Source organism: Eurosta solidaginis, chromosome 1 (genome assembly GCF_040869045.1).
Source record: "Eurosta solidaginis isolate ZX-2024a chromosome 1, ASM4086904v1, whole genome shotgun sequence".
In the NCBI taxonomy this organism is placed as follows: Eukaryota; Metazoa; Arthropoda; class Insecta; order Diptera; family Tephritidae; genus Eurosta; species Eurosta solidaginis.
The window spans coordinates 350,341,758-350,361,031 of record NC_090319.1 but is presented as its reverse complement, the minus strand read 5'-3'; the positions used below and the strand labels follow the sequence as shown (position 1 = coordinate 350,361,031).

General features: G+C 37.1%; 3 protein-coding genes across 5 annotated transcripts in view; 2 read left to right on the top strand and 1 right to left on the bottom strand.

Annotated features, from left to right (window-relative positions):
• The window catches only part of snk (snake), a 33,976-nt gene that overhangs the window by 11,828 nt on the left and 2,874 nt on the right, over positions 1-19,274 (bottom strand). For 2 of the 3 annotated variants that reach the window (XM_067762611.1, XM_067762612.1), the window contains exon 1: positions 16,221-16,280. The exons of the other annotated variant lie outside the window; for it this stretch is intronic. In XM_067762611.1, coding sequence (XP_067618712.1) covers positions 16,221-16,277 — 57 coding nt within the window. In that variant the 5' untranslated portion in view covers positions 16,278-16,280. Of the gene's footprint in view, positions 1-16,220; positions 16,281-19,274 lie in introns of those variants that run through there. 3 annotated transcript variants of the gene reach the window in all.
• LOC137238053 (serine protease snake) lies at positions 479-11,234 on the top strand. The gene is made up of 5 exons (XM_067762618.1): positions 479-1,111; positions 7,133-7,242; positions 10,367-10,531; positions 10,607-10,859; positions 10,955-11,234. The coding sequence occupies exons 1-5, from the start codon at positions 491-493 to the stop codon at positions 11,153-11,155; spliced, it is 1,350 nt and encodes a 449-aa protein (XP_067618719.1). The 5' UTR covers positions 479-490; the 3' UTR covers positions 11,156-11,234.
• Positions 11,197-14,215, top strand: LOC137238054 (uncharacterized). Its single transcript, XM_067762619.1, has 2 exons — positions 11,197-11,523; positions 14,088-14,215. Exons 1-2 carry the CDS (start codon positions 11,197-11,199, stop codon positions 14,154-14,156), a joined length of 396 nt encoding a protein of 131 aa, XP_067618720.1. The 3' UTR covers positions 14,157-14,215.

Below are 19,274 nucleotides of genomic sequence, written 5' to 3'. Positions count from 1 at the left end.
GAAAAAATTCTGAAAAACGTCTTTCGTAAGCTAGAAAAAGAAGAAAAACTTTCAGCCAATTCTAAAGGGGTCGGGTTCAAAATTGGTCGAAATGGGATGGAATACCCCATATATATATTAAGATCAAGGCTCCAGCTTGTAGGGTCGGCCAAGTTGCCAGATATCGAGGCAGTAATTTAGCTAGGTCCAGAAAACTTCTAGTATATACATACATACTTACATAAGTACATACGTACGTTACAATATTTTATAACATAAGTCTTGGTATCTAATTGGAAGTTTTTCGTAATTCGTAAATTCTCGTAAAGAAAAAATATAGTTTTTATTTTGCCCTGCAATTTTGCGGTAATGTTTTCATACTCAACTTCTGATTGAGGTGATTATTTAGCTATTTTATAAAAAGAAATTGAATTTTTAATTAAATTATGCCAAACAAAGCTTTAATGAAACTAAACTCTCAGTCTCATGTAAGCAAGTGCCGAGCAAAGTGATGAACGCTAAAACCAGTCTTAAACGCTCACAAACAGAATTCCAATTAAAAATAATGACAAGCATCAACACAAAGCTCACTAACTTATTAATATTTCATTTAGTTTTATTAAATTTACAAACTGAATTTCCAATTGCTACGGCTAATTCGAGATTTTCACGGAAAGTGCATAAGCCAGGTGGCCAGTTTCCGTCTAGTGAAATTCAGTCTGCACGAGGGGATTATAATACGCAATCAGACTTTTCACGAAACTTCGGTCTTGGTAAAAGTAATAATGGTAAAGGTAATTCTGCTAATAGAAAAAGTTCTAGTAAAGGTTTGCAAGGCTTCGTCTTGGCCACTGAGCGGAGTCGCAGTAATATTGCACTTGATTGTGATAATCCAAACGGACCCGGTAACGGTCATGGCAAAGGCCATGCTTATGGTCTTTGTCGCGGTAAAGGTAATAATTTTGGCCCTAAATCACCGCCACCCGGTCTCTATAAGCATTTTGCAGCCATCTATGGTGATATTGATCGAGCAATTTATGGTGAAGAGTTTAACGAAGATATTGAAAATAGTGAAGTTTTTGATGATTTCAATGGGAGATCAATTGTTGCTGCAGGGCAGTATCCACATATGGTAAGTAATTGCTTGGCAAATTATAAGAGTTACTCAAAGCTCAATCTTTGTACGATGTATGTTAAATGCATTTTGTAGTTTAACAAAACCAGTTAGTCTCTAAAAATACTAAATTTTTATTGCATTGAAATTGTTCATAATGATGGGAATGTATAGATGTACAAATGTATGAGTATTAGGGTGGTCCAGAAATCAAAACATGTAAAGTCAGAAGCACAGTAACCAAATCCAGCCAAGTTTTTGGCCGTTTTATTTGTGTCAACTATTTTTAGATGATTGGTTATCGATAACAGACCCGAAGTTTAGAGCTAGTTAGGTACCTTCCTATCTTGTTCTGTAGAAGTTACAAACAAACACAAGCCGACAAAATTTAAGAAAAGTTCAGACCCGAAAATGAGTTGTTACTTTTCTGAATGCCTTTTGCTCTCCAAATATGAATATCAGGTCAGATTTTTTAATTGGTTCTGGTTTGTGAACAAACCGAAAAAATCGATTGTGAGTACACAAAAACTAGGCAAACAGCTGACTTTTGCTTACACTTTTACCTTCCTTGGATTTCACAAGGACGCGAACCTTTAGCTAGCAAGGAGAAGACGGAAATTTCGATAACTTACAAACAAACAAGTGACTAACTGAAGATGGCGAAAACTGCTTAAAATTCTTTGTATTATTAGTTCAATATAATTTCTTTCAAGTTTGCATGGTTGGCTGAAGTCACCTTACTTCAGACCTTATGTGCCTAATAGCCTAAAATTATACTTGGAGTTTGTAAAACAGTTTTGTACGGAACAAGTAAGGAAGGCTAAGTTCGGGTGTAACCGAACATTACATACTCAGCTGAGAGCTTTGGAGACAAAATAAGGGAAAATCACCATTTAGCAAAATTAACCTAGGGTAACCCTGGAATGTGTTTTTATGACATGGGTTTCAAACGGAAGGTATTAAAGAGTATTTTAAAAGGGAGTGAGCCATAGTTCTATAAGTGGACGCGATTTCAGGATATCGCCATAAAGGTGGACCAGGGGTGACTCTAGAATATGTGTTGTACGATTTGGGTATCAAATGAAAGGTGTTAATGAGTATTTTAAAAGGGAGTGGGCCTTAGTTCTATAGGTGGACGCCTTTTCGAGATATCGCCATAAAGGTGGACCAGAGGTGATTCTAGAATATGTGTTGTACGATATGGGTATCAAATGAAAGGTGTTAATGATTATTTTAAAAGGGAGTGGGCCGTAGTGCTATAGGTGGACGCCTTTTCGAGATATCGCCATAAAGGTGGACCAGGGGTGACTCTAGAATTTGTTTGTACGATACGGGTATCAAATGAAAAGTGTTAATGAGTATTTTAAAAGGGAGTGGGCCTTAGTGCTATAGATGGACGCCTTTTCGAGATATCGCCATAAAGGTGGACCAGGGGTGACTCTAGAGTGTGTTTGTATGATATGGGTATCAAATGAAAGGTGTTAATGATTATTTAAAACGTAGTAGACGCCTTTTTGAGACATCGCCATAGGGGTGGACCAGGGGTAACTGTAGCATCTGTTTGTATGATTTGGGTATCAAATTAAAGGTATTAATGGGGGTTTTAAAAGGGGGTGGTCCTTAGTTATATATGTGAAAGTCCAAAATGTGGACCAGGGTGACCCAGAACATCATCTGTCGGGTACGGCTAATTTATTTATATATCCAATACTAGGAACAGTATTCCTGCCAAGATTCCAAGGGCGTTTGATTTCGCCCTGCAGAACTTTTGTCATTTTCTTCTACTTAATATGGTAGGTGTCATCACACCCATTTTACAAAATTTTTTCTAAAGTTATATTTTGCGTCAATAAACCAATCCAATTACCATGTTTCATCTCTTTTTTCATATTTGGGATAGAACTATGGCATTTTTTTCATTTTTCGTAATTTTCGATATCGAAAAAGTGGGCGTGGTCATAGTCAGATTTCGGCCATTTTTTATACCAAGATGAAGTGAGTTCAGATAAGTACGTGAACTAAGTTTAGTAAAGATATGTCGATTTTTGCTCAAGTTACCGTGTTAACGGCCGAGCGGAAGGACAGATGGTCGACAGTGTATAAAAACTGGGCGTGGCTCCAACCGATTTCGCCCATGTTCACAGAAAACAGTTATCGTCATAAATTCTATACCCCTACCAAATTTCAAAAGGATTGGTAAATTTTTGTTCGCTTTATGGCATTAAAATTATTCTAGACGAATTAAATGAAAAAGGGCGGAGCCACGCCCATTTTGAAATTTTATTTTAGTTTTATATTTTGTTGCACCATATCATTACTGGAGCTGAATGTTGACATAATTTACTTATATACTGTAAAGATATTAAATTTTTTGTTAAAATTTGACTTAAAAAAATTTTTTTTTAAAAGTGGGCGTGTTCGTTATCCGATATTGCTAATTTTTCTTAGCACACGTATAGTAATAGGGGTAATGTTCCTGCAAAATTTCATCATAATATCTTCAACCACTGCCAAATTAAAGCTTGCGGCTTGGTGCCACGCCTATTGTCCAAAATTTTACTAATTTTCTATTCTGTGTCATAAGGCCAACCCACGTACCAAGTTTCATCGCTTCACCAACTCGACTTAGCTTAGTTAAGTCATATTTTTTAATTTTCCTGTTTCACCACCAATGCTTAGCTAAGTCACAAATTAGCCTACCTATCAGCTGGCTTATTCTCAACTTTCAACAGTGTTGCCGTAGTACAAATTTTGGGTCGAATTAAACCGCAGTATTGATACTTATTTCATTATGCAAATATAGCAACCCCGCTTTTATGTGAATTCACTGTGGCGTGTAATTAAAAACGTAGCCAAAAATACTACTATGTATAAAACAGCTGATAGGGTTTTTGTATGTCAAATGGGTTTAGTAGCTAAGTTGGTGAAACCGAAAACAAACTTAGCCTCAAATCTGGGCTCTTAAGTTGCAACTAAGTTTTAGTCTAAGTCGAGTTGGTGAAATCGGCCCTAAGTGTGAATATCTCAAAAATTAGCCATAATTAAGAAAATTTGACGCTCAAGATTCAGAATACCAAAAGCCTTCAGAAAAGTATAAGTTCCTTTCTGGATCTAGTTTTGTCGACCTTTGTTATAGTTACAAGACACTTCGAAGTTTCGATTGTCTTTAATCGCTTATTCACAAGCACCTCTTCGAAATGCTACTAGGGCCCATCAGCCAAGATGGTCTCTAGACCTTGTACCTCAACGGGTTAGGGGTCTTAGAATATACCCGCGGCACGTATTCCTGTCGTAAGAGCCGAATAAAACACCAAATTTATTCAAAGGCTTGTGTAGCGCAATATGCATCCGGCAAAAATACATCAACATCAATAACACTCCCCTAGGCCTTCGGGGAATGTCCTTATCGCTACAACAAGAACAACATGGCCTCTATAAAATTCATGGTTAGAAAGGTGCAAAATCACGCATGCCAGGTAATATGAGGTGAGCAACGCACATAAAGAAGAGCCAAATGCAGTCTTTTACCTTTACTTTAGCAGATGCGTGTTTGGATGCAAAAGCGCTATTAGACTGAAATGTGAAAATCAACTTATTTCGAACACTCAACAAGTATTACGTTACACTGAAAAAGCAAGCGTAAACGGCGTCAAAACTAACCTAAAGTCTGACACCTGGTACCTCACATGCGTTGTTGTATCTGTGTTACCGAATATATAGTACAATTCTCGGCAGAAATGTGAGGAGCTCAAGCACAGTAAAAGGGAATTTATATACCCTGATCCTGTACTGTCTTCCAAGTCGATGTCCGTGCCATAGAAAAAGTAGCTATATTCTACCAGAGTAGCGTGATATCACCGACCAACATCTTGATTTTTGTTTAAAGACACTTTACCTAAGAGCATTCGAATATATTTTTATTAAATAGAAAATTGTACGGTAGTGCCAAAGTTTGCTGACGCCCATAGAACATCTAAATCTCAATCTCTGCCTTTGCTCGTCTCAGCAATATCGAAGGGAACGAAGTTTATTTATTTATTCAATACTGTCTATGAAAGAACATTTCTTACAGACTAATAACAACGGTGTAGTTTACAAAATAAAAGATACCTTCTTTAAATAAGAGTTTAAAATATTCAAAAAAGCTTGTTTTCCCATGGAAAAATCAAGGGAAATAATCTGAGATAGAATATTAAATTCGCGCATAGATCTTGCAAGAGAGCATTACTGGAAAATTTAGTTTTACTTTTTTCCAAAAAAAAAGATAGTTGACGCGAAGATTTCGCCTTGGTATGTTAAACGTAATCCTTTCCAGAAGATAACGACAATCTATGGTACCATGTATAACATTAAACATGAAATTCAATGATAAGATTGGCCTAGGGGTTTCGAGAGATTCTAAGTCAAGTAGCATAATACGGGATGCATAGGGTGGAATGGGAGTATCAAATTTGAGAGACCGTAAAGCAAAATTAATGAACACCTTTTGAATACGTTCTATTCTTTTTATTGATAACTGGTTATACGGTCTCCAGGTAAAAACTGCATACTCAAGATGTAAGCCAACAAAAGTTATATACAACATTTTAAGAGTATAAGGGTCTGAGAACTTGGTGCAGTTCCGACGAATAAAACCTAGAACAGAGTAGGTCTTCGCAAGAATGAAAAGTTGAAAGACAGTTTCGGGTCAAAAAAAAAAAACTTCTAGGTCCTTTACTTCCACAACATTCTGAAGGACAGTATTAGAAATGTGGTAGGCATACTTCGAAAATGCAAAATTTTAGCAAATGTCATTTTAAAATATTTCTTTACGTTTAAAGAGAGACGAGAATGAAGACACCATGAATGAGCAGAGTTGATATCGCACTGAAGCTTTGCTTCATCAGAGGCATCTTGGACTTTGGCGAATATTTTGAGGTCATAGGCATAAAGTAAAAAATTTTAGAAGGAAAAGTAGCTACTAATGTCATTGATGAAAAGAACAAATAGTAGAGGGCCTAAGACGCTTCTTGCGGTACCCCAGAAGAGGCAATGAAGGGTTGTGAGAACACACCATCAATGGAAGCAACACAACTCTATCAGTAAGATACGATTTTATCCACTTCAAAAAGCAGGAATGGAAGCCCATATATGGTAGTTTTTCAAGTAGTACTGAATGAGAAACTTTATCAAAGGCTTTCGAAAAGTTTGTATATACACAGTCAACCTGGAATCCAGCCGAAAAGGCAGAATTGCAGTAGTCCGTGAACACAGCTAAGTTCGAGGGTGTGGACCGCCCTGCTGATAAAATAGCCAAAAAAGACTCCCACGTGGATATATATAAAGTTCTTCACTTTATTTGTCAATGTCCGGCACCCAGGTATATCACAAAGCTCCTTCTGCACAAGGAGAAAGAGTACTCAATTATGCGCACTTTTTTTCGATAGTTTTGCAAAGGCTATGGATGTGGCCTTTCACTACTATTTGCGTCTCCACCCGACTTTCACTAGGGGTATTCATCATGGGCAAATACGTATCCTAGTAAATGTGTTGGAGCCTGAAAAATGAAGGACCAAACATAACTCGGAAGCAAACTAGTCTGCAATATGCACGACCAGCTCAGAACCCTGTAGGACGAAATCGGGATATTCTAAAAAAGAGCTTAATTTTGTTTTTATCGAGACCGCCGTTGAAAAATTTAAAGATCATCTCTCAAGCACTTCGGGATAGCTTTCGGAACTATTAAGGAACTATTCATATATACATATCTATGATTTTTCTATTATTATAATATTGCAAATTTGCGAGACTAATCTTACAATGTATGTTAAATGCACTATAATGTAGTAATGCGAAGTATATCGCGGCCAATTGTATTATTATAAAATAATAACGTATCTTGTTCTTCAATGTTTTGTTGGGTTTAAATAGTTTGGACTACCCTTATGAGCGCACATTTGTTAGTACTTAAATAGATAAATCAGCGATAAGATAAAACTATGTAATAACAAATTTGGATGGAAAACTTTGTATAATTCGTTGTTGTTTTTTTAACTTTAGGCTGCCCTTGGCTTTCCTTCATATTCCGGCAGCTATGACTACAAATGTGGTGGCAGTTTAATAAACAATGTTTACATTATTACCGTTGCACACTGCTGCTACCAGAGCGGGTAAGGATTCAAAATTTTAAGCGTACATATCGAAAGTACTTATCAATATCGACAGCTGACGGAGAGACTAACGTCCGATTTTTCAGTAGTTGGTTAAACTAAGCTTAAAGTAAGTTTGCTTAAACTCTAGTCAAATTTAAACTCCAGTTAAACTACTGTGCAGTTTTTCAGTCACAGTTTAAGGCCGCCTTTGGGGTAGGCTTCTTTGTGCGGCAACATTGGTTTTTTATTATCTAGATAATTTGTAGATATGACAACAGCCGGAATTTGTTTACCCAACAAACATTTAAAAGATATTTCTCCAGAGAAATATTTAGTTCCGGAGGTGATATCCAACATCTGTATCTAGTTATTCTTAAAACAGGTAGTTCTCAAGTTGATATCCCTCTTCATTTTCCAATCACCATCCAACCTTTGCATTTAGCATTTTCAAATTATTATTCAACCTTTGAGAGATTTTGAGAAATGTACAGTTCTCAAATGAATATTCAACACGTTTCTGCAGTTGATATCCTACATTGGATATCGAGTTGAGGTGAAGTTGAAAAAAAATCTCAAAGGTGGTACCACCAAAGCTAACAGCTATTTATTGTGAGAAATAAACACTTGTTTGGTAGCAGTAATGAAGCGTAATTAATCAACCATTAATTAAATATATTTTATTTTATACTTATTATTAAGCTTAACACCGGCTTATAATAATTGAATATTCAATTATTATGTTTTTCTAAGAGAAACTGAAAAGAGGGAAAGAAACATTTACTGGCATATTGCGATGGTACCATTTCGAAACTACGTAAGTATCATCAGGCAAATGGTACCATCGCAATATGCCAGTAAATTTTTCTTTCCTTCTTTTCAGTTTCTCTAAGCAAAACATAATAATTAAATAGTCACTTATTATAAGCCGGTGGTAAGCTCATGAATTCTTAATAATAAGTATAAATTGAACACACCATTAAAACAAATAAACCTATTTTATTCTATTTTCGTGAAAACACTGTAGTATCGGAATCTTACATTTGAGTCCAGTTAGAGAACCACAAGTTGGGAACTATCATTTTTTCAACATATGTAATACTAGCAGACCCGTCAGACGTTGTTCTGCCCTAAATTTGATCTATCTACATAAATTTTAATAAGCTTTATTAATTCATGTCTTTATTTCGGCTTCGCATGCATATTTATCAGTTTTGCCAGGTTGATGCGACTAAATCGAATATCACAATGAAAATTACTTTAAAGCTCCCAGCAACAGCTTCCATTTGATATCCCTATTACACACACATTCTAGGGGTATCCGTGTCTAGGTTTTGGCCTATATCTTGAGACCCTAGTCACCCAGCGGTATATAAATTACTCTGTACTAAAACACTCATCAACAGCTTCAATTTGATAACCATAATGTGAAAACACACCCTAGTGTTACCGTGATCTACGTTTTGGCCTATATCTCGAGACACAAATAGGTATGAAAACTACCCTGTACTAAAGCACTCATCAACAGCTTTCATTTGTTATCCATATTCTATAAACACATTCTAGGGGTACTCGCGTCCACGTTTTCGCTTATATCTCGAGACCCTAGTTACCCGCGGGTACGAAAAATACCCCGCATCAAAGTACTCATAAACAGCTTCCATTTGATACCCATATTGTACAAACATATAGCAGGATTACCTAGGTCCACGATTTGATCTCAAGACCCTAGCCAGAACGGGATAAAAATTATCCTGTGTCTGTCTCCTGGTTCTAAGCTACCCCTCCACCAATTTTCAGCCAAATATGTTCATCCGTTCCTTCCTCTTCAATCACCCTTTATCTATTAAAAAAAGCGCATCAAAATCCGTTGCGTATTTTTATTTAAAGTTTTAAGCATTCAAAGGGACATAGGCGGTCTGCTGAACTTATTAGGTTTACCAAGGTTAATATATAAATAGTGGTTGGGGTTGTGGCGGGTCACTGTCTCAATATACTACAAAACACCTCATGCTGCAGCTCCATGACGGATGACAGGGTAGAATCATCGCCACACTTAATGCTTGACTGTCCACGTTTTGCCAGAATTAAGTGAAAATATCATGGAATCAGCCTTCTCAATACCGCTTATAAGGTATTGGCAAGTGTATTGTGCGAAAGGTTGAAGCCAACCGCGAATCGGCTGAATGTACATACCTTATCAGTGTGGCTTCAATTCTGGTAAATTTTCCATCGACCCAATTTACTAAAAACCCGCTAAAAGTAATTGACAGACATCACCTTTTCGTCGTGGCGCCTTGGCAACCACGCAGCCATAATTTCGAAATAGTACAAACTACAACATCAGCTCTGAAATTCAGCGAAAATCACTCTTGCCAAGAAATGCTACTTTGGATTAGGAGGGCAATTAAAAAGTACAATCTTCTCGAATCAAACGAAGATCATGCTCTACAAGTCACTTATCGTACCCGTCCTGCTCTATGGTGCAGACGCATTGACCATGATAATATCAGATGTAGTGGCCCTGGGAATGTTCGAGAGAAAAGTTCTTCGAAAGATTTACGGCCCTCTTCAGGTTGGCGACGGCGAGTACCGAAGAAGATTTGCTGATGAGCTGTACGAGCTTCACGCAAAAAACAACATAGTCCAGTGATTTAAAACGCAGCGGCTAGGCCATGTTGAGACATCGGCCCCCACTTCGCTGGAAGGACCAGGTGGAAAACGAGCGAGTAAGCAGAGCGAAGAAGCAACTGGCGCGCCATGTTGAACCGCCATAAGTATTTCGGTCTCGGCTCACTGGAATCTCTGAAGGAGTTATTCATGTTTACATCATGGCAACGCGACAATTCTCCTTTTATCTAAAGCTTATGCTTTCGTTATCTTGTGTGGTTTCACAAGGGCCTACATGTTGCCCCAGCTGGGGCGATTACATACCTTTTCAACATAACCTAACCTTACGTGGTAATAGAGATAATCGATCACCTCCAAGAAGAAACAAGTAAGTCCCTTATTGGACATGAAAACCTTCTATGCTCCTCCTAGCATTGGAATCACCAAGAACTATGTTATTGTCGTCGACCCACCCCAGTCAAACCATTTTATAGCGCAATATATGCACACTATATTTAGTTTTTTTCCCTTAAAGCTTAGCTGCCGAGTCAGTAAAGATTGGCGATATAAATTTGAAGAACACAATAGGAGACGAAATATTTCAAGTACGTTCAGTTGCTGAGATAGTACAACATCCTTTGTATGACCCCACATATTATTATCACGACCTTGCATTAATTCGCTTGATGTTGCCAGTTGTGTAAGTAAGATTCCTAACCACTTGTTTCATATCTATAAACGCGGTTTCTTAATTTGCTACATTTTCTTTTTGTAGCTACACAAACTTTGTTCAACCCATACGTTTGTGGGTCAGCAAGGACATACCTTATGATACACTTCATGCTATGGGCTATGGTTCGACAAGATTTGCTAAAGCTCCAACAAATGTGTTAACCGAATTAGAGTTATCAATTGTACCGTTACAACAATGTAATCTAATGTTGCCACCGGACTCTGCAGTACCAGAAGGGCTGTTGGAATCACAAATTTGTGCTAAGGATTTCGAACAAAATCGTGATACATGTCAGGTGGGTGAAATGTGTCAGAATAATGATACCAGATGCTTTAGAATAGGCGAACACTTTTTATAAACAAATTGTCGTTATCTTGGTAAACATTTTAGGGCGACTCTGGTGGACCACTCCAATTGAATTTAATGCGGAAAAATAAAAAGCATTTTCGTTACTATTTAATTGGCATGACCTCATATGGATCATTTTGTCGTAGTGCTTATCCTGGAGTTTATACACGTGTCTCCTCATACATTGAATGGATAACGTCAGTCGTATGGCCAGATTATTATAAAAACTACTTTCCATCATAACCACTAAAGTGGCAATAGCAAACCAAAATCCAATTAGAAAAATGTATTTGTTGTTACCAAGGATATTTTATTTATTTATTAAATCGATATTTAAAAAAACGAATTTATTATGCAAACAACTTTTTGTTAGACGTTACATAAGTATATATTTTTACTTTAGTTTTGAAAAATTAATTTCTTCAATGGGCGGTAAAAGTAAAAAGAAACGTAACAGCAAAGACTCTACGTCAAGCAATAATGGTAACAGCGAAGAAGTCGAGAAGAAAAAGGAAGGAAAAAAGAAGAGTAGCAGCAGTAAGTCATTGGGGTGTGATATTTTCAATGATGCTGCCATGGAGAATGCTTATTATGTGTGCCATAATGTGCAGGTAAGGAAAGTGTTAATAACCTGCAGATGCGTCCTTATTTGAGGCGCTACCACACAGTGTAAAAGTTATTTGTCACTCTTTGTTTTGGTAGTAAGGATAAGAATAAGGATGTAATGATGTTAGTAGTAATGCTGGCTGGCAACGGCACAAAAAATGCTGCTGGTAACCGCAGCAAAGGGTGGTTATCATAGCAATCGGCACGAGCGGCGGTAGTCGTGCTCACACGTAATTGTCGGCTTCGCGTTGATGAAAATCAAAATTTTTAGATTTTTCGACAGCTGGTCTTTTTGATCGTGGCCAACGTGATTGACAAGCATTAGTGTGTTAGGCAAGGTGCACCCGAGGCTACGCGTCATAGACGCGTACAAGATATTTCATATAGCTACAATTTCTCTACGCCTCAAGATCTGCACACGAAGCTACTTTCGAGCGTCGCTACAAAAAGCAAACAATTATTGAAAAAAAAAATAAAAAATTAAATTTCTTCAGCCATATCCGTCCCCGAAAGGAAAATAGATATTAAACGTTGTTTGCATCCCCGTGCCTTTGTAAATTAGACTAGAGAAAAGAGTGATTTCTAGTTTCCAACACTTTTTACGTCTTTTAAACGCTTCAACAATGTCTAACCAAGCTGTTGTGGTGTTTAATACTCTTTTTTGCTTTGGTAAAATACCTTTCACGCACTTTTATTAACTAAAGTAACATTTTTTACTTATTACACAAATTTGCTTACAAAAAAATTACAAAAAATTGCATGCTTTGTCGCTTTCAAGCAGCTGATGCCTCGTATGCAGCTCTCCATTCAAATTCATGTGTTCGGCATTAAAGCGTACAAATTTCGCATGCAGCGTCTATGACGCATAGCTTCGTGTGCACCTTGCCTTAGTTTTGTGAGAACGTGAAATGAGCAAATTCACGGCAGAAAAAGATTTTACGTTGCGGTTTATGGAAACCTACGAAAATTTCCAAAAATCAGGTAATTTTCCTAGTGGCTTAAGATTGGCATATTAAAAAATTCTTAGAAAAAAGTTCAAAAATTTTTATGAAAATTCGCAAAATTTACAAGCAATAAAAAATCGTCATCCGATGACATGTTTTCGTCCGCACGCTACGAATTTTCAATACAAATGGCGCTTGATGCTTTCCGCTTGTGTGGTGGCCGGGCAAGCGACAATCACCCGATACGCACACAACCACCCGTTGCTATGGTTACCAGCAGCATTTTTGTGCCGTTGCCAGCCGGCATAAGATGCAAATTATAACACTAGATTTTGGTGTATTTGACTAGAGTACGGTGTTTGAAGTTTTATAGCAAAAAGTGAGACTTACGCTAAAACTATCAAATAGACGCCAGAAGACTTTATTCTCTACCTGTGTGCATTTACTCAGATAGCCTAGCAGCGCTCATGGCGCTAAACCCCCCCTCACTTCTTCTAAGGTCGTCATAAGCTGTAAGTGGTCGCTTCACGACGCAGTCAACTTCTCAAACATGACCCTTATATGGGTACCTCGTCACAGTAGCATCGACCGCAACGAGAAAACAGACGAACTTGCAAGCGCAGGCAGGGGCACTGTTGGAGGCTGTTGAGTTAGCTGCTTACAACTGCTACTCCTCAGACACCTGCAGGATAACCAAGCAGTAAGAGTACAAAAGATCTACTAAAAAAGTTAAGGAAAGAAATCTTTATGATCACGGCCACAATAACGGTACACTGGCTGCATGACCTATATGCCGAGAGATTAGTGATCCCTTTTAACAGCATTTGCTGGAGCTGCGACGAGAAAGCCAGCAAAGAAGCAGTCGGGCACTAGTTATGTGTATGCCCTGCTGTAGCACACACTAGGTTTCTAACTATGGGCCGGAAATTAAGGAAGTTGCTAAATATTCTGTTAAAGATATCAGCAGGTTCATAGTCCGGTCCAAATGATTGCAACGGAGTGCCGACTAGCCATACGAAATCAGCAGCAATTGGTTTCAGGAGAATGGGCATCAAAATGGCGCCCCGGCGCGACTGGGCTCGGATCTTTGATATCCGGGCGGCACAGCAACCAACGTCTTATGTCCCGTCCAGAGCGTTTCCTATATGGTTGTGTTGGCAGGTTTTGTCTTCGCGAGGGAGACGGGGGTCCCAACATTCGAAGTGCATACATGGCCTAAAATCATTATTCGTAGAACTTCTGCCATAGCCGTCAAAACGAGTTCTCATGCGAGGATTTTTATTTTTTCTCATTGGAAGGTGTTTTTACACAGGCATATCTTCACAACAAGATTTTCTGGTAGATTTTTGGCGACAATAAAAATTACAAATCATCTCTCAGGTCGATAGTTTGATTTATATATATAGTTTTGGCTGACGGTAAACACTTTTAAAGTAAATAAAGTCTATTAACAAAATCTAAAAATAGAGAAAACTTTTTGATAATTCACAAGAAGTCGACTTGTGTAAGAGAAACTATAGTTTATCTCATGAGTCAATTAGATGAGTTTACATATACGCTTACGGGATTAAACTTTAATTCAAGGCGATTAAGCAGAGTTTTGATTTCAATTGATTTAATTTCAGGATGTGCTGAAGACACGAGGTTTTGCATGGCCCGATGGACAAAAGAAGAAAAAGAAGGGAAAGCGTTAAAAAGTACTAAGTATAAACACCTACAAATATTTTGTTTATATGTAGATTGTGAGATTGATGATGCACATAATTTTTAAATAATAAGCATTTAAATATTTAATAATTTAATAAATATAGTAAGAACACAACCTTTGTTTTGTTATTAATTTTTAAATCTTTTGACGCCCGGTACCACGTAATTGCTTTCCGTCGCACAGTGGGGAAAAACAGAAAGAAGTATATGTATGTATGTAGATACTGTGGCGAATATACATATGTACGCTATATATTAGTGATGTATCGGACACTATGACGCAAGCAAGGGGAATCCATACCAGGTCGTGGCAAAACGAATTCAACCAATTCGCCGTGCAGAAGAATGTCAAGTCAAAAGAAAATTTTCATTGATATCGATTAACTGACATGTTGTTGAACAATGCATTGTATGGACAATTATCAAGAAGAAGCAATCAGCTGTTGGGATAACACCTCTACTCAAGGCGAATCTATACTAGGTGGTGGGAAAGCGAATTCAACCAATTCGCCGTGCAGAAAAATGTCAAGTCAAAAGAAAATGTTCATTGATTTCGATTAACTGACATGTTGTAGTACTATGTGCTGTATGGAAAATTATCAAGAAGAAGCAATCAGCTGATGGGATAACACCACCTGTAATGAATTCGCCTTGCCTCTACTGAATTCGCCTTGGACGCAAGTAAATAAACGTTGCACAATGACAAGAGCAAGGCGAATTCAATAGAGGTGGTGTTATCCCAACAGCTGATTGCTTCTTCTTGATAATTTTCCATACAAAGTCTTGTACAACAATATGTCAGTTAATCGAAATCAATGAAAATTTTCTTTTGATTTGACACTCCTCTGCACGGCGAATTGATTGAATTCGCTTTGCCACCACCTAGTATGGATTCGCCTTGGACAAGAGCAATCTAAGCTGATTAGACAACAAATAATTACGCATACATGTAAACAGCAACAAAGAGCGCATACGAAATTACGGTGTGATCAGAAAAATAAATGTATTTCAAATATGAGCCAATTCGGAACACAAATTAGATTTTTTTGAATATCTCGAATCTTGCGCCACTAGGCGGTGATTGTTTGCATAGATCGCTTTCTATTCATGTATGTAATATGTGTTCAAAATATGAGCTAAATCGGACCACAAATACGATTTCTTTAGTATATCGATCCTTGTGCCACCTGACGGCGATTTCTTCATAGGTCGCATCTATTCATGTGTGTAAACTGTGTTCCAAATATGAGCCAAATCGGACCATAAATACGATTTTTGGAATATCTCCATCCATGCGCCACCGAGTGGAGTTTTTTCTTTTTAATGCATTGTCATCGCAGTGGCGTAGTAAGTGGGGGAGGCGGGCAAGGGGATACGTTGTCCCAGGCACTACTCACAGAGGGGCGCCAAATGGTCTGCAAAGCGGAACTTCTTGGATAATTTGCATTTTTGTTATATATAACTGATTTCTGGAAAAAAATTTCAATACTAATGTATGCATATATCCGGAACACTTGCGGCAGGTTGTGGAAAAATTGAACGCATAGAATGTAGTAGAATATTTAGAACTATTAGCAGAGGACCCTAACACCACAAGGAGGATTGATCGTGTGCAGCTCATATTACAAGATCCAAGGATAAATTTTAGAGAAAAATATCATGATTTTAAATCATTGGCGACAAACTATATGAAAAAGCGAAGTCTCTTTGTAAGAAATGGGATATAGTAAAACGTGTAAGAAGCGCCTGGAGAATCGGTTAGAGATGTCGGTCTTTCCGCAGAATGTGAAATTTCTTGCGTTATGAAAAGTGTTCTCGATCATCTCCAACAAGAAATACGCACAAGATTTACACGAATAAATGACCTTAATTTAAAATTTAGATTTCTCTTTGACGTTGGAAAGATGTTAAACATGGTTAATAACGACTTAAAAAGAAATTGTAAGAACTTGGGTGAATTTTATAATACAGATTTCGATGGAACAGAACTGCAAAATATTAGTTCGCAGTTGAAAAGAAAATGAACCTAAAACTACGTTAGAATTACTTACTTTTATATTCTCGTATGGAGAAGATGTTTTTCCAAACTTGCGAGTGGCACCTAACATACTCTTGACTATCTCAGTTTGAATTGCTACCTGCGAACGTTCATTCATCAAATTAAAACTTATTTCGACATATTTACGATAAACCATGAGGCGAGGTCGCCTAAGTAACCTAACATTATTAAGTGTGGAAAAAGAAAAATTTGAAATGATAAATTTTGATGATATCGTTGATATATTTTCTTCCTCAAAGGCAAGGAAAATTTGCACATAGTTATTAGTTTTACTAATTTATTATAATAATAAAAAAAAAATGTAAGGCGCGATAACCTCCGAAGAGATTTTTGGTCGAACTTCTCTCCCAATTTGCGTCGTGCTCCTTTTTAGTTTTTCGTACAAATTGGCGGGACGGGACCTACTTGTTTAATGCCTACTCCGAACGGCATCTGCAAGCCACATGAGTTTTCACTGAGAAGCTTTTCATGGCAGAAATACACTCGGAGTGCTTGCAAAACACTGCCGAGGGGCGACCCCGTTTAGAAAAGTTTTCTTCTAGTAGAAAAAACTTGTTTCTTAAATTTTGATGTTGCTTTGCCCGGTGCGTGAACGCAGGATCATAGATGTGGTAGGCGGAACAGTTACCATCACACCACGGCGGCCGTATTATAATAATATTAATATTAAATATGTATTTGAGTCTACTTACAGATGATATCTTCAGCCTACGACTTTATTGGTTTATTAATAAAAATATTTGGGCCGGGTGTATGAAAACCTTACTACGCCACTGTGTCATCGGATTATAAATCATATTCCAAGTCCTAAGCTTGTAGCTTATCGGTAAGTTATTTAAATTTCAATCACAACATTCGTAAACAACGCTACACAGAATAAAGCCAAATAAAACCGTTTAAATACACATGAATCTACATTCTGGGTCACCAATTTAAGTGTTTTGCGAATTGTGAGAAGGAAATAAATTAAGTTAAATTCAAAGTCTTTTTTGCAACAAAATCATTTTTTCAGTTACGACCTTTTTAACCCGTCTTCTGAGATACGACTTTATTAACGACTTCGTTCAGATACGTTCTTGTCAAAGCAATTTTAAGTTAGTACCTTTCTATTAGAATAGGTCGAGAATTTTCTTGTAAATAGCCAAAGTCAATATGAGATACAGAAATGAGATAAAAGTACGCAACCATTCGAGAAGGCTATTCGATGGGGAACCAACTGAGAAAAAAAGCAACGCAATCAAATGAATATCAATTCAGTTTGATTTTAAAACTCTGTAAGTGAAGTGCGAAAATAATTTCAATTGTGAAGTACTACTACCATAGTAGTGTTGTGAATAAAGAACATTTTGATATACTGAAGATTTGAATTATTTATACGACAGTTCCTTGATTCAAACCATTTGAGGGAAAAGATGAATCGATAGTTTTTGGTATTCCTTACAAAACATATATTGTAATTAGCTTATAGTATGATTATTCCGATATCACTGTGTAAAATATACCATATAAACATTGGCTCTTACATTGGATACACAAAAAAAAAAAAAAGAAAATAAAGTGCAGTGTTCACATCTTTCGGAGTAATATCAAAAATAGTTTTGATGTGCTTTCAAATTTAGCACCAAAATAGTCCAATGTGAAAACTTAGGTATGGTTCTAGCGTGCTTCGTCGTTCACACCAAGCGTCCTGGGTTCAAGTCCCGGCCAGTTTCAGCAATTTTTTGTTGCATTATTGAATTTAAATTCAATTTTTAGAATAGTTTTTTTTCTGCATTTCTTGGTGATGTAAGTCACACTATGTTGGTGTTTATACTCAGATGAGCAGAGCTCACAGAGTATATTAATTTTGTTCGCATAACGGTACCCCATAACGGCATAAACTATTCGAGATAGACATATGTCGTATTCCATATATCAAAAAGATCTGGGCGAAAAAAAAATTAATTTAGCCAAGTCCGTCCGTCCGTCCGTCCGTCCGTCTGCCCGTAAACACGATAACTTGACTAAAATTTGAGGTATCTTAATGAAATTTGGTATGTAAGTTCATGGGCACTCATCGCAGATCGCTATTTAAAATGTACGAAATCAGACTATAACCACGCCCACTTTTTCGATATCGAAAATTTCGAAAAACCGAAAAAGTGCGATAATTCATTACCAAAGACGGATAAAGCGATGAAACTTGGTAGGTGGGTTGACCTTATGACGCAGAATAGAAAATTAGTGAAATTTTGGACAATAGGTGTGGCACCGCCTACTTTTAAAAGAAGGTAATTTAAAAAGTTTTGCGAGCTGTAATTTGGCAGTTGAGTATGTAATGTTCGGTTACGTACGAACTTAGCCTTCCTTACTTGTTTATATAGAACAACATCACAAAGAGCAGTTTTGACACCAACATATTTTTGTGTAACGAACCCGGATAATGGTTGGTACCCACCCAGTGGAGAAGCGTCTGTTTTTTGAAAGGCACATTTATTCATCGGTTTTCCAGATTTTAACAGAAATAAATATTTATTTTAATGAATTTAAAGCAAATTAAACTAGCAAGCAGTTTTATTTTAATTAAAGTGTAGGCAAAAAGGCATAAACTTATTTTAAAAAGGCATAAACTACTCTTTAACTCTAGCTTTTGTCTTTTATATATCGGCCGAAAGCTTCAAGACGCGTCGTCTGACACCCCTCCTCATATATTTGGACGTGTATTAGCTGCCAAACTCTGTTGTAAATTATTTATCTTTGTTATTCCAATGAAATTCGATTTCAATATCTTACAGCCTTGGATATATATATTCAATATTTATATTGAGATACTAGCAGACCCTAGTTGACGTTGTTCTGCCCTAAATTTGGCCTATCTGCATACATTTTAATAAGCTTTTTTAGTCTAACTCTGCCCTACCCCTCTACACTTTTTCCCAATCCTTTATTCACTCCTCCCTCCGTCTTTTTCGCTTCATCTCCATCTTCATCTCATATTATCTCTTTCTCAGTCTCCTTCTCTCTTTTCTCTTTTCTCAAGTTATTTTCCTTCTTCTTCATCTCTTAT

What these genes read in the sequence shown, in the direction of transcription:
- LOC137238053 (XM_067762618.1), top strand. Translation starts at nt 491, where the DNA reads ATGAACGCTAAAACCAGTCTTAAACGCTCACAAACAGAATTCCAATTA. An exon ending in CAGGGCAGTATCCACATATG is followed by an intron (nt 1,112 to 7,132) that starts GTAAGTAATTGC and finishes TTTTAACTTTAG; the next exon opens with GCTGCCCTTGGCTTTCCTTC. An exon ending in CGCTTGATGTTGCCAGTTGT is followed by an intron (nt 10,532 to 10,606) that starts GTAAGTAAGATT and finishes TTCTTTTTGTAG; the next exon opens with CTACACAAACTTTGTTCAAC.
- LOC137238054 (XM_067762619.1), top strand. Translation starts at nt 11,197, where the DNA reads ATGTATTTGTTGTTACCAAGGATATTTTATTTATTTATTAAATCGATA. An exon ending in ATGTGTGCCATAATGTGCAG is followed by an intron (nt 11,524 to 14,087) that starts GTAAGGAAAGTG and finishes ATTTAATTTCAG; the next exon opens with GATGTGCTGAAGACACGAGG.